Below are 27,018 nucleotides of genomic sequence, written 5' to 3'. Positions count from 1 at the left end.
ACAAACTTGTAGTTGCGCCATAAATCTTTTAGGTTTCTCCATTTGAGAAAGATGGATTACGTGTGTTTGGTGTGTTGGTTTTTTTTTTTAAAGGAGATCCATCCTAGACTCCCAGACTGCTTATTAAGCTGCTGGTATAGTGAACTTCTTTTAAGTTCATGGTGGGCTGCTTGCTGTTTTGATCTTGTTTTCCCTTCTGTAGTGGATCTTTAAAAATTGTGCTTTATGGATACAGACAAGCACCCAGAAATTATAGACCAAAGGCATTAGACTTATTAAAAATAAAGCAGCTTCAAAATGGTTAATGGGTTAAATCCACTGTTGGGATTATTTTGTTAGGTTCAGTTGTTGTTTCTATAGTCAAGAAATTCCTAGATTCTATCACAGCCTGACCAATACTGGAACCAAAGCTATGGTCTCAGATACAGAATAACCTTGTACTGTACCATGGCTGGACACACACTACAGAGATCATCGCTTAACAGACCTGCAGGTAAATTTCCCATACGACCTCACTCCACCAACACTAGTGGATTCAGCATATTCACAGCACTGCAGTTCTTGGATCTGGGCTGGCAGGGGACTGTAGACCTAGTCAAATTTCCTCCTGGAATTCCACTGCATTTGAACCCCACCAGCAGAAAATTGCAGAGATGGGATATCTGTGACCCTTTGCTGATTCTTCAGTTTAAGTGAAGCTTGCTACCATGTGATGCATTGTTGAGTATGGCCTAAAATGCACACTAAGAGGCTGATTTTCAGAGGCAATGATACCCACAACTCCAACTGATGTCAATGGGAGTCAATGATGTCAAAGGAATCACAGCTTGGAATGGGGACAATACCAGCCCCCACCCTCTCAGCCAGCACTGTGTACTGGGAGGGCTGGCAGATGGTCAGAATCAAATCTAAAATGGCTAAAGGGAAGAACTGGTAGCAAATCTGTAGGTAGAAGGAAATTTGGGTGAAAGTGATCATGAAAAAGGAAGTAGTGAGAGCAGCGGAATAAGGATAATGGACTTCAAAATAGCAGACAAACTCAGAACTTGTATGTAAGGTTCCATGGGAAGAAAAACTAAGGGCAATAGGAGTTCAGGAGAACTAGCAGTTTCTCAAGGAGACAATATTAAAAGGCACAACTACAAACTATCCTGATGCAAAAGATCAGAAGACTAGAAAGAAGCCAACATGGCTCCACCAGGAGATCTTTTATGACCTAAAAATCAAAAGAATCCCACAAAAAGTGGAAACAGACTAATTGGTAAGGAGGAGTACAAATAGCACAGGTATATTGGAACAAAATCAGCACTTGCTAAGGTACAAAATGAGTTACACCTAGCAAAGGACATAAAAGACAATAAGAAGAGGCTCCAGAAATACATTAGGAGCAAGAGAAAGATGAAGGAAAGCATAAGTCCTTTACTTAGCAGTGAAGAACTAATGAATGCTCAGATAGTTAATGCCTATTTTTCTCCAGCCTTTGCTATAAAGGTTAATGGTGACCAGATACTCAACACAATTAATGTTACCAACAAGAGGGAAGGAACAGAAAGCAAAAAAAAGGACAAAAAACAGATTAAAGAACATTTAGACAAGTTAGATGTATTCAAGTCGGTAGGTCCGGATGAATTTAATCCTATTGTACTTAAGGAACTGGTTGAAGCAATCTTGAAACCGTAAGTAATTATCTTTGAGAACTCTTGGAGTATGGGTGAGATCCCATAAGACTGGAAGAGAGCAAACATAGTGACTATCTTTAAAAAGGGGAGGAAAATCAGGTAATTATAGACCAGTCAGCCTAACTTTGACACCTAGAAAGATACTGGAACAAACTTAATAATCAATTTGTAAGCACTTGGAGGATGGTCGGTTATAAGGAATAGCAAGCATGGATTTGCCAGGAACAAACCATACTAAACCAATCTAATTTCCTTCTTTGACAGGGATGCTTACCTAGTGGATGGGGGAAGCAGTAGACAGGATATATCTTGATTTTAGAAGGCTTTTGATACAGGGACATGTGGTCTAGATGAATTTACTATAAAAGTTGGTGCATAACTGTTTGAAAGACCATACTCAATAGTATGTTGTTATCAATGGTTTGCTGTCAAACTGTGAGGACATATATAGTAGGGTTCCACAGGGAGCAGGCCTGGATCTAGTACTATTCAATATTTTCATTAATGACTTGGATAATGGAGTGGAGAGTATGCTTATAAATTTTATGGACGACACCAATATGGGAGGGATTGCAAGCAATTTGGAGGACAAGATTAGAATTCAAAAACAACTTTGACAACTCAGAAGATTAGCCTGAACTCAAAGATGAGTGCAAAGTACTACACTTAGGAAGGAAAGTCAAATGCACAACTAGAAAATGGGGAATAAATGATTAGGTGGAATTACTGCTGAAAAGAATCTGGATGTTCTCCTGGACCACAAATTGAATAGGAGTCAACAAAGTGATGGAGTTGTCAAAAAGGATATAATCATTCTGGGGTGTATTAACAGGAAGTAAGACCCGGGAGTTAATTGTCCCACTCTATTCAGCACTGCTGAGGCCTCTGCTGGATGTGTGTCCAATTCTGGGACCCACACTATAGGAAAGATGGGAACAAATTGGAGAGAGTGCAGAGGAGAGCAACAACGATAAAAGGTTTAGAAACCTGACTTGTAAGGAAAGGTTAAAAAAACTGGGCATGTTTAGTATTGTGAAAAGACAACTGATGGGGGACCGGTTAACAGCCTTCAGATATGTTAAGGGCTGTAATAAAGACGACTATGATCAATTGTTTTCCATGTCCACTGAAGGAAGAATAAGTAGTAATGGTCTTAATCTGAAGGAAGGGAGATTTTAGGTTCGAAATTATGAAAATCTTTCTAACTATATGGGTTGTTAAATGCTGGAATAGTCTTCCAAGGGAGAATGTGGAATACCCTTCATGGAGGTTTTTTAAACAGGTTGGACAAACACCTATCAGGGATGGTCTAGGTTTACAGGCCAGCCTTAGCACAAGAGGCTGGATTTGATGACTCTGAGGTCCCTTCCAGCCTTAGTTTTCTCAGATGCAGCACCATGAGGGAGTGAGTAAAAAGTGTCCATGTGCATAAGTAAATGGAGGAATCAGGGTTGAATAGATGGGGGAAATGGAAAGTGGAGCCTCAAAATGGGGAAAAACTGCACAACTGAGCACAGGTGCTAGAATTAGTGGCGCTGCAGCATACCCTGGCTTGAAGTGGTTTCCATCATATACAGGGTTTACAGTTTGGTTCAATGGCTCTCAGCCTCCCTTCCCCTCCCCCCACTATAAAAACTGTTCCAGCACCACTGCAAGTGAGAGGAGAGAAAGAGGGGGAGAGTGATGGGGTAGGGAAGAAAGGAAGGAGTGAGAGACTACATTTTGGGAAGAGATACATTAAGGGGGAAGATAGAAATGAAAATATGAGGGAAGGAGAGAAAAAACACCACTGGGAAAGGAAGGCAAATAGAGGTGACGGAAGAAAGGAGGAGAAATCAGACACACGAAAAGCGGCTAGAAGAAAGAAGGATACCACTTATTGGTGAAGGAATGGAAGGAAAAGAAAAGAGACAGAGAATCAAAAAGAAATGAGACATACTGGCCCAAATCCTGCTCCCATTTACTCCAAATTAGCATCACTATCCTCAGTGTAACCTTGGACTGATAGTTGGATAACAGAGCAGAATCAGGTCCAGCAGGTTCATTTCATTGAATAAAAGGTTAAACCAAAACGGTACCATAAATAAGACAAAAGGCCCCTGTTGCCCTTGGGCATCCCACTCCCTCCAGATGAATTCTTCAGCCTCCCCCTACTCCTCTTTTCCCTCATCCTGCAGGCCCCTGCCAACCAAGTCTTACACTGCAGCAGAGAAAGAACACACTGAACATGGGATGTGCTGCTCCAAATGACCTGACAATAATAAGGCTGTACGACGCATCAGAGCCAATGCGCTCAGAGCACTCTGGATGTTAATTGAGACCATGGAGCACTGGTGGTAAGATTCATGTAATCGCAGTTAGATCCTGATGTAAGGCTCTGTATTAGCAGCCTGCCCTAGTACCAAAAGCACCATCTGAATGCAGGTCCTGTTGATGATATATGACAGGCATTTAAATAGCCACACAAATCTCATAGCACTGTCACAGCTTGCAAAAAGGCAGCTCCCCACATACACAAAGTGTGGGGATTAAAAGCTGAAATTCTTCATTCAGGTGCATGATGTAGATTCTATCCTGATGGAGAGATTATAAGTGGATCCTTTTGCATAAAAGCAGCCCTCCAATAAAAAAAAGCTTCAGGCAATTTACTAGTGCATTAATAGTTCACAGCTGGTAAAGTTTGGCAGCTGCCACTTTGGCAAGTTAAGTGTGTCAGAAGAGAGGAGTCTCCTAGTAACAGTTTTTAAAAAAAAGCCAAACAAATAAGTAAAGCTTTCACTTGAAAACAGAGAGCACAGTTCAGACCTCTAACGTCACCAAGCACAGCACTGTTGGCTGCATTAAAAAATGAAGTTACACTTCCCGGGGGTTCAAAAAAACCGGGAAGGTTTTATACTTTCTAGTAGGGCATTTCTCCAGCAGCGCTATTCAACATTCACCAATCTCTAGATTTCTGCATAGCAAACATCTGTGAGCATTGCAAAGAGACCCAAGAGCGCATGCTGGTTGGACACTGCAATCAGAAGAGATATTTGGGTGTATATTTTATATTCAGTTAGAGTGTGAACCTGTCATTTTAATCCACTTCATAGTCTGCTCCTTCATTTCTCTGGATTTTATGAAACTGGCACTTTTTCCAACTGGTGGAAAAAACAGGGCTGTGTGAAAAGTGGAATGCTACTTCCTTGCCACGTTTCACCCAAAACACCCATCCCCTGAATTCCCAGTTCCACCACAGAATTTGGCTCTCCGACTTCAGGAACAAGAGGATGTGAAGATGACAGTGGCAAAGAAAGAGAGCAGGAAACCAAATGTTTTGGGAAGGGATATGAAAGAGATGAGAGGAGCAATGAGAGTCTGATTGTGTTTAGGAGTGAAACCAAGAGTGAATGGGAGGAAACAAGAGGAGCCATGTGAACATAATATGAAGGAATATAAAGGCCCAGCAGTGATAGAGAAGTAGGTTGAGCAAAACTGTAAAGAGAGTTGAAGATAAGTATGGTAAATCTGAATTTCGGGGGCAAATCCCGAATCATTGTGATTTCTCTATACAAAGGAAGGGTGGGAATTTGGTTTTGGGTCTTGCAAAAAAAAAAAAAAAAAAGAGTTCTGCACCACCAGTTCTGCGCTCATATCATAGGGGACCCAGGACAGAGGATATTCTATTGTGCAGGCATGAAGGGTAGGCAGGAAATCGGGGGATACTGGGTTACGGCAAGCTACGTCAGCTAGTGCACTCTCCATGGAAGAGTCCTTCAGCTGCTCCACAGCTTTATGGTAAGGATTCCTTTCCCTGGCCCAGGCTGCATATTCGGTCCATGAATTTGGGCCTTAGTTAAGAAAGAGAAAGGAAAACAATGAAATGGCACACAATTACTGCTGAGTCATACTCAAAGGCTGATTCAGCTAGATACGGATAGGATATTAAAGGGTCTACAGTCTCTGTCTCTCAAGAACAAAGCAAACTTGTGTATGAGACAGAGCCTTAGGAACAACCATACCTGGGTGGAAAACTCAGGCTGAGATTTCCGTTTGGTCGTTATCTGCATTACAAGTACCATCAAACTTCAAGGAATAAGGTTGGATTTTCCTAGAAATGGGACATTCCTCATGCTTGCAACAGATTACTGTCAATGTGCAATTAGAAGAATCTACTCTTCTCAATTTTTTCTTCTAATTTGGCCCTAAAAAAAGTCCAAGTGAAAAAGATGCCTATGAATAACCTAAAATCAAAGTATGTCTGCAGGATAGTGCACGTTTTAGTCAAAGAAGGTTGTTGGAGGGGTTGGGTTGGCATGGCATAGGAGGAATGATTTAGTCATTGGACCAAATCTCTAATAGTCCATTTACAGCCGAAGAGAATTTGGCCCTTATCTGAAATTTAGGTGTTCAGATGATATGATGAAATGGGTGATAAAAACAGACAGATGAGACACATGGTGAATGTTACAAGAAATAAGAACAAAAGACGCAGTGCAACTGCTCTCACATAACAGACATGCATACTATATAGCAGGGATTTAACAGATCAAATAAATAGTAACCTGCTTAAAAGGGAACTCTCACACTTGAACTTTTATTTTAAAGTTCACAGGAGTAACTTTCAGTTAGTGCTTAAGAAGTTTAATCAAATTAAATTTTAAAATGCCTTAGAGCAAAGACCATCTTTTTTTGTTCTCTTTGTATACCACCTTGCACAGCGGTCCATGACTCAGGATCAGAGGCGCTATTGCAATACAAATAATAATCAATCATCATCATTCAACTACCCTACAATCTACACTGCTGGAAATCACATACCAGTCATTATTATAAATGGCTGTGTCCAGATAAGAAGTTATCAGGGAATTAAAATATAACGATCTAACTTTTATTTACATGAAGGTAAAGTTATTCATTTATTGATGCCTACATAAGGCTTCTGATGTTCCTTGTCATGCCCCCACTGCCAAGTGAACATGTTTATTGTGTTTAATATGCCATATGGTATGAAATAGTCTCCAAAAACCTGTGAGAGCTGAATGGAAGCACTGCCAACCATCTCCCAATGAAAAACAACATGTATGTCACTTCTCTCTCTCAGTTCATTTCTCAGCATTAGGCTCTCCAGCATTTATTTTTAAGAAATCTTTTCACCATATGTATTTGGTATAATATATATGCCCACTAACTAACTAAATTGATCAGAGAGCGAGAGCGTGTATGTGTGTGGTTTTAATCATAGCCTTCCATCATCAGAGGCAACTTTGGCAAATGGAGGTATCTTGCGTGGGATCCCAAGCCCATTACTGTAATGATAGGGAACTGAAGATGTGACTGGCAACGTTACTTTTTATAGATCAGAACAAGAAATCTCAGGTTTGTGGGACTCTTTTCCAAGCTCCTTTCCTCCTATCCACCCACCCCACAATTATGATGGGTAACAGATGTGAGGCTTTCACACAAGTGTGATATTGATAATGAACCACAGATGTTTTAATGAATCCAGTATTAAAACAGGAAATGTTTAACTCCTGGATCCTTCCTGTAAGTGGTACACTGAGAAAACACAAGCTGCAGCACAGTTCTTACATCCCGAAGTTCGTTATGCTGAGACATTTCTATTTCGAAGCCCCATTTTCAAGGTTTTAACACTCAAATGCTTCAATTTGCTTTGAGCAGAAGTATGGGACCCACTGTTCTGAGCCTGCCTGTTTATCATTTGTCTAAAATTGCTTGAGAACTATTTTAGACCATTAAAAGAAAGAAATGAAAGTACAACATATATGTGCATATTCTGCAACTGCATGCATACATATAATTATAAGTAGCCATCTAAACAGACAGACTTAATATGGGTAAGAACTTATATTTAAAAAAAGATCCTTGTAAACAATTTATGAAGGCATCACTTCACACAATCACTGGAGAGGGTCTGCCTCTTTGGTGGAACATAACAGCTGGTTCAGGGTACCCAGCAACAGTTTATGATAGAGATTGAAGGATACTATATCTGATTGAAACTACAGGGGAAAATTTAGGCAGGCAGAAAGTAATTATCAACTGGAATATGGCCAGCAGACCAGAAGCTCACATGCTTTCTCATGTAAATATCGCCATCTTTAACATCCAAAAGTTTTGGAATCCCAGTTTTGCAACTCCTCTGAAAGACAAGCACCTCCAACACCATGCTAGGGGCCTGACTCATTAATGGCAAGATCACTGCCTATAGCGGTATAGCTGAAGGCTAAATAAATAAATAAAATTAAGCCTGAAAAGCAGCTACAACCCATCTGTACTTTCTGTTTAAGAGAACTTTTTTTTAATCAGAACCCAGGGATAGTTCTTTTTATACAGAAATAGTGTATTTCTGTCCATCGGTGCAAGAGTGAAATATTCACACCTGCAATGCGTAACATACCCAGTTTCTTAAGATTTATTTTCACAAAAGTCACTTTAATTCACATTGTATTGTGCTCCTGAGTCCAAGTCAGCCGAACAATTTCATACTTTGAAGGGAAAGGCTATGGGTCAATGTACTAGTCAACTAAAAAAATCTGAAGTATTTAAGTGTGGGTGTTATCAGCATTGGGTTCTATAGCATTCTTCCAACTTTAACAGCCCTGGAAGAGTTAAGCCTCATTCTGTGGATGCAGTCTTAGCCCATTGACGTTAATGGGAGTTTTGCCTCTGACTTCAGAGAGACCAGGATTTTAGCCTTTAGGTTTATTCATTCAGTCCAACAGTTAATTTTAGCTCATGTTTTAATCATAATAGGGCTCGATCTCTCTTTCAGAGTTCAGTTGGATCGGGGCGGGGGGGAGGTGGTGGTGGAGGGAGTCTGATGATGAGAGATGGGGAAGCAGCAGCTACACACAGAAAGCGACTGTTAATAGACTCCCAGCTGGCACGGAACCCGTTGCTGTGAAGAGAATCCAGCCCTGCTCAAAGAATTCAGCAATACAGGCAGGGTGGGTAACCTGAGCCCTGTTAGCTAAGCAGAGAAAAGGGAACAGCAGCAAATGCTATTGAGAGCTCTTATTTTAGTTTGTAATGATTCATAGACCACCACAACCCACCAAGTCTAGTAAGCACTAAAGAATGGAGCTGGGCGAGGACACGGGACAAACAACTGGGAAGATGGCAACAGGCCAGATGGTACATTCTGGAGCCAGGCCCTGGGTGTGGGAGGCAGCTGCTGTTGCTGCTCTTGCCCTGAGCTGCAAAGCAACAAAGATGACTCAGTTTAGATCTCTGCTCTTTCCCCGGACAAGCAACAGGAATCCTCTCCCTTCCCCTGAGCCTTCCCCCAATAGCAGCTCCGGGGCATTAGTTTGGTGGGGAGCCCAAGCCCAGGCCTAAAGTCCAAACAAGGCCTTCTCTCTAGCAATAGACAGCTGTTACCCATCTTTTGACTGACTCCCTTGGGAGCTGACCAACCAGCTTGTCTCTCTCAGACATGTAGAATTTTCAAGTGACCCAAGAACCTAAAGCAGTGTCAAGGAAAGGATTTTTTTATATATATATATTTTTAAACTCTTGTTTCAGTGGAAGTATATGCCGTTGAAATGCAAATGGTCAATATTTTTTCCTTATGGGTTTATGTGACCCTCATAGAACATACCATAAAAATATATTTTTAAATGTTAATATGCTAAATCTAAGCCACAAACTGACTGAATCAAGGGAATTTAAAATGTATTCATCATGTGGTATTGTTGCAAATAACTCCAAAAAACTTCAGAACAGTGATTTTATATACACACACACGCTGCAATACCTACGTAAGGGTACGTCTACACTATGGGATTATTCCGAATTTACATAAACCGGTTTAGCAAAACAGATTGTATAAAATCGAGTGCACGTGGCCACACTAAAACACATTAAATCGGTGGTGTGCGTCCACGGTCCGAGGCTAGCGTCGATTTCTGGAGCGTTGCACTGTGGGTAGCTATTCCGTAGCTATCCCATAGTTCCCGCAGCCTCCCCCGCCCCTTGGAATTTCCGGGTTGAGATCCCAGTGCCTGATGGGGCAAAAATCATTGTCGCGGGTGGTTCTGGGTAAATGTCGTCAGTCACTCCTTCCTCTGGGAAAGCAACGGCAGACAAGCATTTCGCGCCTTTTTTCCCTGGATTGCCCTGGCAGATGCCATAGCATGGCAATCATGGAGCCTGTTTTGCCTTTTGTGACTGTCACCGTATGTGTACTAGATGCCGCTGACAGAGGCGATTCAGCAGCGCTACACAGCAGCATGCTTTTGCTTTTGCATGACAGCAGAGATGGTTACCAGCCATACTGTACCATCTACCATACCATAAATTGGTAATAAGATGATCATGGTTACCAGTCCTTTTGCACTGCACCATTTGCTGCTGTCATAAGTGCCCCTGGCTGAGATCAGCCAGGGGCGCAAAAGCCAAAATTAGGAATGACTCCCTGAGTCAATCCCTCCTTTTTGGTATCTAAAAATAGAATCAGTCCTGCCTAGAATATGGGCAAGTGTACTAGAGAACCACTGTATCATAGAACCAGAGAGCACAGCTGCTCTGTGTCAGATCCTGCAGAAATTATGAACTGTATGCTATCCACAGGGGGTGCTCCTGCAACAACCCCACCTGTTCATTCCGTTCTTCCCCCAGCCTTCCTGGGCTACCGTAGCATTGTCCCCCCACTTGTGTGATGAAGTAATAAAGAATGCAGGAATAAGACACAGTGACTTGTTAGTGAGAAATGAGTGGAAGGCAGCCTCCAGCTGCTATGATAGTCCAGACAGGACATTAGGCAGTGTGGAGGAGAGGAGCCCAGCATCCCGCTGCTAGTCCAGGGGCAATTGAATCTTTTCTTTACACATGAAGGGTGGGGGCTGATGGAGCTCAGCCCCCTGTTGCTATGATGAAGACGGTTACCAGCCATACTGCACCATCTACCAGGAAAAATTAGGAGCAGGCGCCCTTGATCGACCTCACTGATGTTAGTTGGCATGGTTACCAGTCCTTTTGCACTGCCCCATGTGCCAATAGGCTGATGATGACGATGGATATCAGCCATATTGTACCATCAGCCACCCATGGCGGGGGGGAGCAAGGATGTTGGTGTTGAGTGCTGCAGCATCGCGTCTATCTGCAGCATTCAGTAAAGATAGGGTGACATGTAAAAGAGTCGAGAGAGGATTGTTTTCCCTTTCACTTCTGGGGGTGGGTGGGGGGGGTGCGTAAATTGCCGAGCTATGCCCTGACCCACCGCGGACACTGTGTTTGACCCTAGAAGCATTTGGAGCTCAGCCAAGAATGCAAATGCTTTTCGGAGACTGCAGGAACTGTGGGATAGCTTGAGTCCTCCAGTCCATGAGCGTCCATTTGATTCTTTGGCTTTCCGTTACGCTCGTCACGCAGCAGTGCGCTGAGCCCCTGCTATGGCGTCTGTCTGGAGATTTTTTAAAAATGATTTTGAATTTCGTCTTCTGTAACGGAGCACTGATAGAACAGATTTGCCTGCCCTTACAGCAATCACATCCGCATGGTCCATGCGGGAGCTCTTTCTTTATTTTGATTTTTAACTGCATCGCCACACGTGCTGATCGGAGCTCCACGCTGGGCAAACAGGAAATATTCAAAAGTTCGCGGGGCTTTTCCTGTCTACCTGGCCACTGCATCCGAGTTCAGATTGCTGTCCAGAGCGGTCAGTGGTGCACTGTGGGATACCACCCGGAGGCCAATACCGTCGATCTGCGGCCACACTAACCCTAATCCGATATGGTAATTCCGATACTAGTGCTACTCCTCTCGTTAGGGAGGAGTACAGAAATCGATTTAAAGAGCCCTTTATATCGATATAAAGGGCTTCTCAGTGTGGATGGGTGTGGCGTTAAATCGGTTTTACTGTCCTAAAACCGGATTAAACGCTTAGTGTAGACCAGGCCTAAAACAGGCCAACACCTTTAGTCGTGAAACAATTCCTATTTGAATGCACTGGGTGGAGGGATCGTTTCAGCTGAATAGGGGCTGAATAATGAATCTGTGCTGCATTGAAAACAGTTTTAAATTTGTGATCTAACACTTCAAATTTTCAGAATAGAAGGCTTGGTAGGGAATTGAAGCATCAGAGTCAGTCAGCAGGCAGCCAGCCTAGGGTAAGATGGGGTGAGTTGAGCCTCTCTGTTTTAGAAAGCAGCTTGCTTTGTCTGTTTTTTGGTTTGGGTATGTTACTCTGAATTTTAAGAAATCCAAGTAGTGTTATGTTGCAACCTTCCAGCAAGTGTATTTCATATTTTTTTAATCTTACTTCTCCGTATGCCGTGAAATAGAACAGAATAAAAGATTTGGAGTAGGATTCTTGGTGCTGAATTTCATTCTCAGTGTGGATGTCAACCTAAAAAATATTCAAGACTACTCTCTTTATATCTGTGATTTATTAGAAACTAATCTGTTCAGTTACATTTGACAGAAGAAACCAGCGTCTCAAGGGGCTTAACTATGTAAATAAGTTGTTGTCTGTAGTTATCAAAAAATAAAGACAAGCAATCACTCAAGAAATGGCTAGAGCCCAAACACACAAAAAAAATGGTTCACACCTGTATTTTATTTTAAGTGTCTCCAAGTAACAAATTAATTTAGGAAGGGTTTTCATTTAACCAGGCAATTAGTTGCAGGTCATAGGGTTTATTTTCCCCCTCCCTCAAGTTCACAATTAAAACGGTTTGTCTTCAAGGTCTGTTTGTTATAATTACAGTGATCTGTCATTTCTTAATGTGCTCTGTCATAACTTTGTTGCTTTTTTTTTTTTTAAATGGCAGACATTTCCGTTAGTCCTCTTTAAAAAAAAAAAAAAGGGACTTGACAAAGTCTAATTTCAAACAAACCTTAAATGAAATGATGTGAGAGCCCAGTTTACAGATAAGCAAGTGAGGAGTTTGCTAACCAAAAGTTGAGCACATTTCTGCTTGGCTGGACCCTGCGTCTCTAGAAAGGAGCTCAAGACTATTGTCCATAGAAGCTGCCTATATGATAGAGATGAAACACTTGATCTCTAAGGCAGTGGACTATGGATCTGCTCTTACAGCACTCCTGTCTTGTACATGGACCATCCTGGGAGTTGTGTTTGACTTCCACCTGAGAGAGAGTAAACCTTACAGTGATGGGAGGCCGGGGGTGGGGTGGGGTGTTGGTGGAGGGAGGATGGGGGAGAGAGAGAGAGAGAGAGAGAGAGAGAGTTTCCCATTACATGAAACTATCCACCTAGAACTTTCATCTCGTACCACTGTCAGTACAGTCATTCCCTACCCCCAACACCTTCAGACATCGAACTTTTTCAAAAAGAGAAGGGAAAATTGGATGGCATATTCTCTCTCACCACAAGAAAACATTAAGACAAGAAGCCAAAGCCAGAGACTTAGTTATTTATGTGTCTGATAATACAACAGAGGAATGCATATGCCTGGCTCCAACCTCGCCACCTCAACAAGAAGCAAAATTATTAGCTGGTATATGCCAGGAAATGCAAAAAAATAAAATAAGATAATGGAAAACTCTTTGCTTGAAGTGCAGTAAATTTACCTTAAAAGGCATCACCAGAAATAAATCTTTTGTCTCTTCCCACCTTCAGTGTAAGTGATACCAGCACATATTTCCAACGTGCTGTTGAGTGGTATGAGCTTGTTTTGGAGACAGAGAATGATGCATTGGCTATACACATTAGAGGAAATTAAAGTGAGTAATAAGTCCACTATGTAATATTTTCCTTAGAATATAAATGCCCTTGCATCTTTAAAAATACAATTACAATTAAAAGACATTCTTTATATCAGAGACAATCTAAGGGCTCCAAAATACGTTTAGCAAACAACTTTTAATTTCAACACTGTGCAGTTTGTTGCTAATTCTATGTTTTGCTTCATTTGAGGATCCCATCAATTTTATGTCAGACACACAAATCACTCCCTAAACTGGGGAAAAGCAACCACTTAATTACAGTCTACCAAAGGGCAAAACATTTTGGAGATCGCAAGTAATGCCTCCTCCAAGCCTCTTAAAACTGCTGGATTTTAAACCTGTTTAACTGTTATCTTGTTTAGACAATATCAGAGCCTGACTAATGGTTACAAAACTGAATAACCTTCATTTGAATATTGACTCTCATACTAAGATCAGACAAGTGGCACTGCCGAGAACAATATAATTAAAGCCACATCATGTAATCTTTCAGTACACAACCATTCCCAAAGCAGTTACTGTTCACATCAAGCATAGCCCTTAATACTTCACATAAAGACAAGCTTTGGCATCTTCCACTAAACAACTGCCTTGGGGGCAAGTAAGTTGTTTCAATCAAGACCATTTAGAAGAAGCCTGAAATATTTCTTTGTACATGTAACACACAGAAAGACTGTCAGACCAATAAAGTCCCCCACCCCTCATTTATGAATGAGAAAGTAATGTGTCTAAGTAGACACGATAGCACAGAAGTCACAGTCAAGGTTCAGATTAAATAACCTTTGTAATTTTTACTGTTAAACAACTGGATTTGCTATGACTGAGGCTTCCAGTTAAACAAGCAACATTAAAATAAAACCTTAGATTAATTACTTGACACACACAACCTATCCAAGCTTTTAGCAAGTTGTGATCATTGGCAGTGTCATTCAGATATCTACTTGTCTCTGAAAGCAGAATGGGATTGCATGCAATTTCATTTAACACAAAGCATGCAATGACAACTCCCATCGCTGAAACCAAAGCCAGCTGAAGTTGATGGGAGTCTTTCATTCCAAGTCTTTCCATTGATTTCAGTAGACTTTAATCAGGCACATCATGGCCAGGACCTGCAGACTCTTTCAACTAGCTGTGGTCCTATTGGCCAGAAGTAAGCACTTGTGGTATTAAATACAAGGTCCTATATAAAGATATTATAAAGATTGGCCTGAGCCAAAACCCCAGATCTGAATACCCACAAACATTTTTTGGAAAGTTTGGCTCAAGTTCCAAATTGTGCATCTTGGAACCAATTCTTGTATAAAATGAATGCTTTTAAAATGAAAAAGCAGTCTCTGTATTGTGGACCATCTAAGGGCTCCAGAATTTCTTTTGCAAGCAACTTTTTATTTAAAAGCTTTTCACAGTTTGCCTCTGGCTTTTTTTCCCCTTTCTTCACGTTTGAGGGTCACATTGGATACAGGATACACAAGATCCTGGCGCATTGGGCAATAATTACCATTCAGTGACATGGCAGTCAAGATGTAAGTACAATGTTATTGCACAGCTAAATACTCTTTGAAGGATAAATAAATTCTACAGTAATCCACACTCATGTGTAACTCCCATGTAGTGCTTTAGCTGCTACACTTGAAATTATTATCAACCCCAAAATGATCCTCAGTAGTCCAATGGCAAAGCTATTTCCACTGAGACTTCATTTAACTTATTTATTTTAGCATAACATCTGCTATCCTTCCTGCATTCCAAGTCATACAGATGTAAAATTGGGACTTCTCACTAACCCTTAGATTCATTATAGACAACATTAGCTATAAATATTGTAATCATGCTGTTCTGGGGATTATCAATATAGATTTGAGCTACTACCTGACCTTAGTTAGGGCATTAGACTATAGAACCCTAATCAGAGTAACCGTCTGAATAATATTCTCTTTTTTCCCGTCTTAGAACAATCATGATTATCGTGCTTAAGAAGTTTAACGAGAAGATAATCAATCAGACTTTACTTTTCTCAATTATAAACCTATTATAAAGTCTAAATCACAAAATCTGTACATTTTCCCAGCTCATGTCCCTTTCCAAAGCAGCAGTCTCTTATGGCACCATAAATTGACAGCCCACTGTATATTTGTAGATCTCATGTGTGTTGCACTTTGCTACTGGCTAAAAAGGATAAACAGATTTACCATGTGACTGTTTTCAAATGACACGGTATAAATATATTTATATACATGGCCTCTTAGCAACTTTGTAGTCCCTTCTTCTTGGGATCAGTTTGAGCCATAAATAAATAATTACATCATTCTCACTTTTTTTTTGGAGGGGTGCGTGGAAAAGAGTAAAACAGCATGCATGTTAGATGACTAGAGGCTTGAAAATAGAAAGGTGATCAAAGATGTCCTGCCTGGCTCTGTGCAAGGAATTGTAAACTCTCTTACTCTTGCTGATTGGCAAGTTAAAGTTGCAATGATGCCTGCAGATAATTAAAACGTTGTTGAGTGCTTTGGTAGGCTATAACTTCCCAGTTTATCCTAAAGCATAGAACTGGAGTTCACCCATCAACAGATGAGTCAAGCTCAAAAGCTGACAGCAGTTCTAAGGAGATGACAATACAGAAATGCTCTGCACTTTCTTATGCCTGCCAAGGAAAACTGAATCATTATACAATGCATATAAAAGCAAGGTATAGAAGATGGGACTGAATACATGACAACAGCCACATAGACCTGGAAACCAATGTGGTTTTCACACTACAACTTCAGTGCTGGTTCCAATCAAACAAGTCTGACTCTCAGTATACTGTCTTACATATCACAATGAGATCTAATTATTCACTGAACGTGTTTAACGGCAGACTAGAACTCATATCGACTAGTAGAAACTAAACATAAAATTAGTTTTCAAATGGCACAGCATCCATCCAAAAAGATTGCCAGATAATTCTCCTTAAAAAAAAAAACCATTTTGCATAAGTACCTCACGGACAATTCCTATTTTTGTCTAAAATTAATGCAACATGGCAGCACGCTGGCCAGTGCTCATTACTCCATTGCCGATTAGATAGATGAGAAGAGAGAAGATAGATCTCTCTCTATATATAAGCATAAGCAGCATAGACCTTTTAGACTAGAATGTCTCATTATTTTAAAAGAGACAAAATATTACTCATCAGTGCTAAGACATCTGCTCCTTGAACCTCATTATTAAGAATATTCCATACATATCTGGAGACTAAACAAAAAAGGACTGCAATGCATCCCTGTTGTAGGCCCATTAATTTAATTGGAGTTTCCCTGGAGATGAATCTGGTCCAGATCGTTCACCTTAAGGAGGAGGGTGGAGGGAGGGGAAAAATAATCACACAAAGGGAAAAATATATTTATAGGACCAAATCCTCAGCTGGCGTAAATCACTGTAGCTCCACTGAAGGCCTACTAGGTTCTGTGGGGTTCTCTAGATGTATTCCAGCCCCATCAGCTCCTTAAGTAAGATGAGAATGGTGGTCTTACAGAAATGGCAGTGGTGGGCCTGCTAATTCCAGCTTAAGCTAGAGATCTGTAGGAAAATCTGGCCCATATCTTGCAAATATACAGCCAGACACTAGGAATCCAATTTCCTCTGTTCTTCAAGACCTCATTCCTCTATTAGGTTTGCCAGTTTATGTTATGTTCCATGCTACCACTGACTCCTCCATTATCCTTGTTCACTTCTACCCCATCCATGGATGTTACATAGGGGGAAAATTACTGTTGCTCTAATCACCAGGACACTGTTCCGTTAGTCTTTAGTGGCCTTTTCCAGGGCTCCTTCCCACTCCTCTCAATAAAGGCCAGCATAACAGAAGAGAGAATAACAACTAGAATTCCATTTTACTTTCACACTTGCTCTTCCAGGGAGAGATTCCCTATCTTTCTTCATTATTTCTTTTTTTAAGCAATTCTTCAATATTACATTAAATTAAATCAACTTGATACTGGGTTTTAGGTACTGGTGTGTGTTACTGCATTAAGTTTCCACTTCAAGATATCTTGGTTCCAATAAAGGCAATGGATTATTGTTATTATTAAAAGCTTATGTGGCATTTTTCCATCCATAGGTCAAAACACTTACAAAGAAGGGTGAATATTGTTATCCTGACTTGACGTACTGGGAGTTTCAATGGTTTACTCAAGGTCACGTAACAAGTCAGTGGTAGAGAGCCAGGAACAGAACCCAGGCATCCTGCCTCCAGTCTAATGTCCTGTCCTGATCATGACCATTGGGCTTGGCGGCCTTACATCACAAGTAACATGAGTGTCATGTTCTAAATCAGTCCCCCATACACCATGCAGACACAGACATGTTAAAGTTAGTACATGGTCTGTTTGGACAGAAGTTATTTTACAAAAAAAGTTTAACAATTTTGCACAGAAATGATTTCAGAAGAACAGCAGCCATACTGGGTCAGACCAATGGTCCATCTAGCTCAGTATCCTGGCTTAAAAACAGTGGCCAATGCCAGACACTTCAGAGGGAATGAACAGAACAGGTCATCATCAAGTGATCCAACTCCTACTGTCCACTCAGCGCTTCTGGCAAACAGAGGTTAGGGACACTCAGAGCATGGTCCCTGCCCATCCTGGATAATAGACATTGATGGACATATCCTCCATGAACCTATCTAGTTCTTTTTTGAACCTTGTTATAGTTTTGACCTTCACAACATCCTCTGGCAAAGAGTACCACAGGTTGTCTTTGCATTGTGTGAAGAAGTACTTCCTGTTTGTTTTCAACCTGCTGTCTATTCATTTTATTGGGTGACTCCTACTTCTTGTGTTATGTGAAGCAGTAAACAACACTTCTTTATTCACTTTCTCCACACCAGTCAAGATTTTATAGACCTCTGTCATATTCCCCCTTAGGTGTCTCTTCCACACTGAAAAATCCCAGTCTCTTTAATCTCTCCTCAAATGGAAGCTGTTCCCTACCCCTAATAATTTTTCTTGCCCTTCTCGGTACCTTTTCCAATTCCAATATATATTTTTTCACATGGGGTGACCAGATCTGGATGCAGTATTCAAGATGTGGGCATAAAATGTATTTATATAGAGGCATGATGATATTTTCTGTCTGTTTTCTATCCCCTTCCTAATGGTTCCTAACATTCTGTTGGCTTTTTTGACTGTCACTGCACATTGAGCTGATGTTTTCAGAGAATGATTCACAACGAGTGACAACAGCTAATTTAGACCCCATCCTTTTGTATGTATAGTTGGGATTATGTTTTCCACTGTGCATTACTTTGCACTTAACATTGAATTTCATCTGCCATTTTGTTGCCCAGTCACCCAGTTTTGCCAGATACCTGTGTAACTCTTTGCAGTCCGCTTTGGACTTAACTCTTGAGTAATTTTGTATCATCTGCACATTTTGCCACCTCACTGTTTATCCCTTTTTCTAGATTTATGAATATATTGAACAGCACTGCTCCCAGCATACGCCAGTGCGGGGCACCACTATTATTTCTGTCCATTTGGAGAGTTGTCCATTTATACCCTTTATTTCCTGTCTTTTAAAGAGTTACTGATCCATGAGAAGAACTTTTCTTATCCCATGAATGCTTACTTTGCTTAAGAGCCTTTGGTGAGGGACCTTGTCCAGTATCAGTTTAGAAAACTTTTTGGCTACTACTACTGAAAAGTCATATGCCGTCTTTAAAAGATGGATGCCCTGAACTATGGAATGCAGATAGTGCCATAGAAAGCACATAAGGAGTAGTCATAAGGTGTCAAAAAACCCACATTTGGATGCTCAGATTGGCTCTTAAAAATCAGAAAAGGCCACTTCAAGTACACAGTTGCCAATGTGAGCCGCCAAATCTAGAATGTGGACATCTTATCATTACTTCTGTATTTTACAATTATGCTCCAAATATGTTAAACTGTATAAAATAAGCTAAGGATTAAAATCCACTGAAGTGCTTTGGATTTTTTGTTGTTTGTTTGTTTACAGAGTTGTAGTTTGAAACATTTTCTCGAACACACAGAATTATTTAGGACCACTATGGAATTAATCATCCATGCATGCAAAGGCAAAAAACCTTTCTATAAACAGAAAGTTGGTGGACTTTTCCAGCGTTGATTGTTCAAGAGATGTTTTAAGATATTCCATGGAAAAACCATTGTTGCCAGACCACTCTCTCAGTTTGGCACTCCTCCGAGGCAGCTGCAGTTCCAGAAAATAACAGAAAATGCTGGTGTCCTCCTACTTATGGCTATTTATTTTTTTTAATCCATGAAAGTGTGTTTTTCTTTGCGAAGTTTTTGAAACAGGATCAGCTTTAATGGTGTCTGAGCCTGATCACAATTACACCAGTGTAAAACAGGAGCAACCCTAGTAACATTACATAGGGGTCTAATTAGTATAAGTGCCATCAGAATCAGGCCCTTTTAATGATTCATCTTTAATAAACCATGGTGATGAGATGAAAGAATTATCGAGAGTATAAAAACAATGGTGCTTTGTTTAAAAAGCACCAACATTCCAATAGGTAAAACTATTTCGTTTTTGTCTTTGAAATACTGTAGTATCATGTAGTCCAGATACACAATTTACAACAGTTACAGTTTCAGGCTGACCTGCTAACTGTATGAAGTGGAACATATAAAGTACTGGTGCTGTGTAATTTCCCCCCTGCTTATTAAAAAGGATATCACATTCCTCAAAGGCATAGTTGGAAACTGAGAATTTCTCTTTAAATCTTAAAGCTTTGCCCAATGCACCAACTTTGAATTAATTATGTATCACTCACCATTATACATAACATTTCTCATTAAAGCTACACATTTTTTAATTTAAGTTGCCGCATGACAAATGTTAAGACCCTTTCATACACGGACATAAAACAACTTGTGTCTCAGATTCACATTGTTGTTTTTCTAATACCCAGGCAACTCTCTGCTATTCAATAATTATCTCCCCCATCAGCATTTAACTAAAAGTAACAAAAAATATACTTCTTAGTAAACATCAGAGCTGAGAAAATGACTTGAAATGAATCATTTATTGGGTTTTGCCAAGTATTTTTCTATTCGCAAGCAGATTGCTAAATTTTTAGATGTAAATTATTCATGCATTTCTGTCAATGTTTCCTCCTACTTGAATAACTGAAATTTGGTTGTGAAAATTGAAATTTAAACATTGGCTCTGTCAATTATATGGGGTTTTGGTTCTGCTCCTGACTGGATGCAGTTTGGCAACCTAGAGTGCATTTCAAATGTTACTAGCAAGTATACAATTCAAAATTCACTTTCAGGCCAGATCCACACTAGAACATTTTACATGGGGCATGATTTTTTTTATGACAACATCTCCATGTGGCAAAAGCCCTAGCATAGACACAGTTTAAATCAGCATAAAATGGTTTTTGCTGGTATACCTTATTTTCCTCAGGGAGTCAGTATAGGCTATATTGACAAAAAGCACTCTTATTGCTGGTATATCCTGCATCTATATGCACAAAACTCTCCTAATGTAACTACACTGATATAGGCCTCAGTGAATGTTTGAGCTCAACAGCTTAAAATATCCTAGTCACACTAGAAAAGACCAACCACTCAAAATGCACAAAATAGAAAAACAATAGTCTGACATTCTTTTTCAATGCAACTGAACATTCTTGGAAAACCTGCCCACTATTTATGCAGCTGCAAGAAACATTTCCAATGAAAGCTAAACTTCTGCTGATTGAACATGCAAGCTTTATGGGAACTGAATAATGTTCAGGTTTAGAAGATTACAAGAAGATGAATTTTGTCACACAAGGAAAGGTGAAAAAATTCACCAGGCAAGAGAGATTGGGTTTTCTAATCCTCAGTATATAAATTATTCTCAGCAGAAATGTAATTAAGACTGTAGCTACCAAGAGAAGTAACCTCAACCATTCTCTACCCACCAAGAGAGGGTTCAAGTTAAAGAAGTGGAGGCAAGTGCCACAATTCATTATTAAAGTTGGTGCAAAGTTCAGCTAATTTAAGGTGGTCTTTTTTGTTGTTGTTTGGTCCCATTTCTCATGGAGTCTCCTTGGTTTATTGCGTGTGTCACAGGTTCACCTGAAAAAGTGGAATTCAGTCAAACGAAACAGCTACAACCTCAAGTGACAAACTCCTGGGTGTCATCCAAATCTCGGCCCAGGTTCCCTCAAAATATCTGTGAAGCTTTCTGAGAACCTAGACCCTGTAGCAGATTTGTGAGAAACCTCACCTGGCATGGTCTATTTTTAGATTCTTTCACACCGAATGTGGCAATTCAGTGTGCTCCGGAAGTTAGATTCTCCTTTCAGCTGTATCAGTACAATATGACTTCACTTTCATAGGGCATCAGAAGTGGCTGAATGAGTGAGATCTAGACCATAGACAAAGAGGACACAAGAAGTTCTTCAATATTTCAGCTCAACATTCTCTCAAACTTACAATAATGTACCTCTCCCAGAATTTTTCAGGACACTATTGGGCTGAGCTTTCTCGGAAAAAAGACTTATATTTTGCATTAGGAATCCCGACTTCGCTTCACAAGGTTAAATAATGCTTCTAAACCAGCAAAACCACATTTCTTGCTGTAAGTAACACGTCCCTCTTTAATCAAAGCAATAAGCTCTGCCAGTAATGGAAAAGGTGCTCAATTGAAAACTTCCAAATAAAAAAGCACCATCACATGAAATACAGGCGCTAGATTGTTTATTTCTTGAATTAAGGTTTTGTAACTAATGCATGTTTGCTAACTACAATGGCACAGAGATAAAATGCTGTCAGAGACGCATCAGTTTAATCCTCAGATTTACCTAAAACTACATTAGTGTGTTACTATGGAAGACATTTATTGATTTATATGAAAAAAAATAAAGAATCCTCTGCTATTAACTGCTTCACTGCTGACACCGGGCACAATCCTGCCCTGGTCAGAACAAAGGAGAGCAGAGACATCTTCATGCATCCCCCCCAGGAATCCTGCTAGTACAGAGTCTCTAAGTAACGTGTTGCACATTTTATCACTCCTCTAAGCAGGTTCAATATGTGCACCTGATCCAACAACCACTGAAGTCAATGGGAGCCTTTCTAGATGTGCTAATGCGTTGGGGAACCAGACATACAGAATCACAGAAATGTAAGGCAGGAAGGGACTTTGAGCAAAACAAATCCAGGCCCCTACATTGGGGCAGGAGCAAGTAAACCTAGACCATCCCTGACCGGTGTTTGTCTAACCTGTTCTTAAAAGCCACTAATGATGAGGATACCACAACCTCCCTTGGAAGCCTATTCCAGAGCTTAACTACCCGATACTCAGAGTGTTTTTTCCTAATATCTACCCTAAAACTCCCTGGCTGCAGAGATTAAGCCCGTTGCCCTTACCTCCAGTGGACGTGGGGAAAAATTGATCTCTTTATAACAGGCCTTCATATATTTGAAGACTTAGTTTCCCCACCCCGCAGTCTTCTTTTCTCAAAACTAAATATGCCCAGTTTAACTTCCCCCATAGGTCAGGTTTTCTAAACCTTTCATCATTTTTGATGCTCTCTTCTGGACTCTCGCCAGTTTGTCCCATCTTTCCTGAAATGTGGCACCCAGAGCTGGACACAGTACATGCATGACAGAGTCTGCACCAGTGACAAGTCAAAGCGGGACAATTACCTCCTAGGTGTTACATATGGCACTCCTGTTAATACACCCCAGAATGATATTAGTCTTTTTTCACAATTACACCACATTGACGACTAATATCAATGTGTGATCCTCTTTACCCCCCAGATCCTTTTCAGCAGTACTACCGCTTAGCCAGTTATTCCCTGTTTTGTAGTTGGACATTGAACTTTTCCTTCTTAAGCGAAGTTCTTTGTGTTATCTTTATGGAATTTAATCTTGTTGATTTCAGACCAATTCTCCAGTTTGTCAAGGTCCTTTTGAATTCTAATCCTTTCCTCAAAAGTGTTTGCAACCCCTCCCAGCTTGGTGTCATCCAAAAATCTTATAAGCATACTCTCCACTCCATTATCCAAGTCATGAATGAAAATATTGACTAGTACCAGACACAGGACTGACCCTGTTATATATGCATCCTCAGTTTAACAGCAAAGCATTGCTAACTACCTCCAAGTAAGGTCTTTCAGCCAGTTGTGCGCCTACCTTATTGTAATTTCATCTAGTCAGCATTTCCCTAGTTTGCTTATGAGAATGTCCTATGGGACTGTGTCAAAAGCCTTACTAAAATCAAGGTGCATCATGTCTACTGCTTCCACTAGACCAGTAATCCTGTCAAAGAATCAATTTTAGTCAGTTTGGTATGATTTGTTCTTGACAAATGCATACTGGCTATTCCTTATAACTCTTATCATCCAGGTGCTTACAAACTGTTTAATAATTTTAAACCTGGAAAGACACTGGAACAAAATTAGACTGACTAGTCTATAATTTCCTGGGGCTTCTATGTTTCCAATTTTAAAGACAGATACTATGTTTGCCCTTCTCCAATCCTCTAGGACCTCACCCATCCTCTAGGAGTTCTCAAGAATAATTGCTAACAGTTTCAAGATTGCTTCTGCTAGTTCCTTAAGTACCGTAGGATGAATTTCATCAGACCCTGCCGACTTGAATACATCCAACTAATCTACATATTCTTTAACCTGTTCCTTGTGTATTTTGACTTGCATTCCTTCCCTCTTGTTGTTAATATTAATTGTATTGAGTATCTGTTCACCATAAACTTTTTTAGTGAAGACTGAAACAAAATAGGCATTAAACACCTTAGCTTTCTTGATATCACCGGTTATTAGTGCTCCTTCCTCGCTAAGTATAGGACCTATAATTTCCTTTGTCTTTCTTATGCTCCTAATGTATTTATAGAACCTCTTCCTACTGCATTTTCTGTCTCTTGCTAGGTGGAACTCATTTTGTGCCTTTGTCTTTCTGATGTTGTCCCTACATGCTTGTGCTATTCGTTTGTACTCCTCTTTAGCAATTCATCCATGTTTCTACTTTTTTAAGGGCTCCTTTTAGATTTTCAGGTCATAACAGAGCTCCAGGAACTCTCTCGGCTTCTTACTATTCTTCCTACCTCCTTTCCTTTGCATTAGGATACAAACCTGCGGCAATATGGTGTGTGGTCCAGAGGTTTAGCTAGCCACATTGCCCAGTGCATGGTCGAATTACCCAAATTGTTTTCCGCAGAGTGGGGGTAAAGATCCTGCTTAAACCTCTTCTGCCTTGCCCACCATTGCAGCAGAAGGCAGGATTTGTGTGTAAAGGTACCCCAAGGAAAACGTGCCTCCAGAGTTGCCTGACGCCATTCTCTCTAGGGGCATTGAGCTTTTCCATGATTATTTCAATAGCATTTTGAAAGATCAACTTGAATGCTTTTGCAGCACAGAGGGCCAGCAATAAATCAGTTAAACTTACAAAGAATTTTTTTTTTAATCATGGAAGTCTGTGCAAGCCACTGACGCTGCAGAAAATTGATTTTCCAACAGGTTTTGCGGCTTTGCACTGGCTTTTGAAGTATGGAAGCTAGATATATTTTGCTAAGTATATTTCTCTGAATTAGGGCCCATAACTGTTTAGTATTTTGCTGCACATTTTCCTTGATTAATGTTATGTTTACAAAACTCTAAATATGGAATGTCACCTTGTTGTTGGAGAATTAATTTCACTTTTCTTCTGTATTTTTATTGTTTTTTGCCATGCAATTTTTTTACCATAATATTCAAACACAAAATTATACATAGATCCTTGAGCTATATCTTATGAGGATTTTCTTTGCTAATTTGCAGTATCAAAGGAGCTATATCCTCCTTCTTTTGTAAAAGATTACTTAGATGATAACTATGTTCAGTGCACTTCTCAAACTTCTCAACACAGCATTAACTATGCAATAACACACAAAATAATTGTGCCATTTAATTAGATGCCATAAGAAGATATTTTTAAATAGCCTTTGCAGCTTTGCTTCTCTGTGGCCTTACCAGGATATGTCTGCTTTAATCATCATTGTTAAAAAAAGGCATGCTGCTTTTGTTTGATTGTTTCAGAAGGTTAAAGTTCAGGACACCTGGGTTCCATTCCCACCTCTGCCAGTGGCTCAGTTTGTTAACTTGCATGTCTGTGCCTCCATAAAATGAGGATAATTCTTACTCTCCTTGTAAATCCTCTGATCTCCTTTGATGAAAGCCACTATGTCTCAAATCCCAAGTCTATGACTATCAGGAGTCTTTCCACTGATCTAAATAGCCTTTGGATCAGGCCCTGCATAAGTTCAAAATATTACTGTTAAATTGCATCAGCAATATCAGTTTGCAGAAAGATACTGCTTTTTTTAACCCTTCATTTTCTTAATCATACTATGGTAGCACCCACAGATCCCACTGAGAATTGAGTTTCATTGTGCCAGGGGCTATACTTTACACACACAGAGAGATGAAAAGACAGTCCGCTTTGGCCACAACATCATGTCGATTCTTGAGTGGATTGTGAAGCCCAGTGGCAAAACAAATGCCATTCTTCAAACTTTGAATACATCACTCTGGTGTAAGGAACTGTCTTTGCTAATGATTTTACTGATTCAAGCCATGGCTTCTTTCCAAAGCTTATTAAATAACAGCTAATTTCCCATATCTCATTTTGACATTTTCTACATAGCTCAGTATTTTCCCCAGTGCTAAACATTCTGTACTGTGTGTTGTGTACGGCTTATAAACAATAGCAAAATTAATTTGTATCTCGTGCATTCAGCTTCACCCCTGCTTAATCATTCTGCTGCATGTTTACTTAGATAAATGCCTGTCGATACTATTGACACTACAAAGGATAAGCCATTTTCTTTATGCACATACATCAGCATTGCACATATGTACCAAAAAATGCAAAGAGGGATGGGATCAAAATAATCCTGGATTAATCCAAATTCTATTTCCCCAAATTTGCAAGCGTTGTTGTACAAATGTTTTACTAAACAATAGCATTCAATGTTCCAAACAGCCAAGGGCAGCGGACGGAGGGCTGACTTTTTGTTCTGTGTATGAACAGCACCTAGCACAATGGGGTCTCGATTTGTATTTATGTAGCACTGTCACAGACCATCATCATCATGGTTTGTTCAGGACCATCTCTGAAAGTCATTAGGATGAACTTCCAGGCCTGTCCACGGTCCCATATTTGAGGACCTTCACTCGTTTAGTCCCAATATTATCTACGTTCTACAACAGTGTGATGCTTTGATTGTTGACATTAATTTATATGAGAAATAAAGAATCTTGAAACTAAGGTTATAGATTTGGAGACTAAAGGAACAAATCCCTCTGCATCAGTATTGTGTATGTCCCACATTTAGACCTTAGAAAACTGAGGGATTCAAAGTTTCAGAGGTCTCAAGGCCAGAAGGGACTGTTGAAATCATCTCGTCTGACCTCTTCTGTAAAAGACAGGCAATAGGACTTCCTGAAAAAATTCCTAGAGCAGATCTTTCAGAAAAGCATCCTATCTTGATTTAAAAATTGGCAGTAATGTAGGATCCACTATGGCTTTTGGTAAATTGTTCCACTGGTTAATTAGCATCACTGTTAAAAATTTGCATCTTGTTTTCTAATTCAATTTGTCTAGCTTCAACTTCCAGCCATTGGATT

General features: G+C 40.1%; 1 protein-coding gene across 13 annotated transcripts in view; it reads right to left on the bottom strand.

Annotated features, from left to right (window-relative positions):
* The window catches only part of CDH13 (cadherin 13), a 748,254-nt gene that overhangs the window by 509,720 nt on the left and 211,516 nt on the right, over positions 1-27,018 (bottom strand). For 2 of the 13 annotated variants that reach the window (XM_039502842.1, XM_039502843.1), the window contains exon 4: positions 21,615-21,755. The exons of the other annotated variants lie outside the window; for them this stretch is intronic. In XM_039502842.1, coding sequence (XP_039358776.1) covers positions 21,615-21,621 — 7 coding nt within the window. In that variant the 5' untranslated portion in view covers positions 21,622-21,755. The remainder of the gene's footprint in view (positions 1-21,614; positions 21,756-27,018) is intronic. 13 annotated transcript variants of the gene reach the window in all.

The sequence above is a fragment of the Mauremys reevesii genome, linkage group 16 (assembly GCF_016161935.1).
Source record: "Mauremys reevesii isolate NIE-2019 linkage group 16, ASM1616193v1, whole genome shotgun sequence".
Lineage (NCBI taxonomy): Eukaryota > Metazoa > Chordata > Testudines > Geoemydidae > Mauremys > Mauremys reevesii.
Note: the sequence above shows the minus strand (reverse complement) of the source record. Positions and strands in the feature narration are given on the sequence as shown.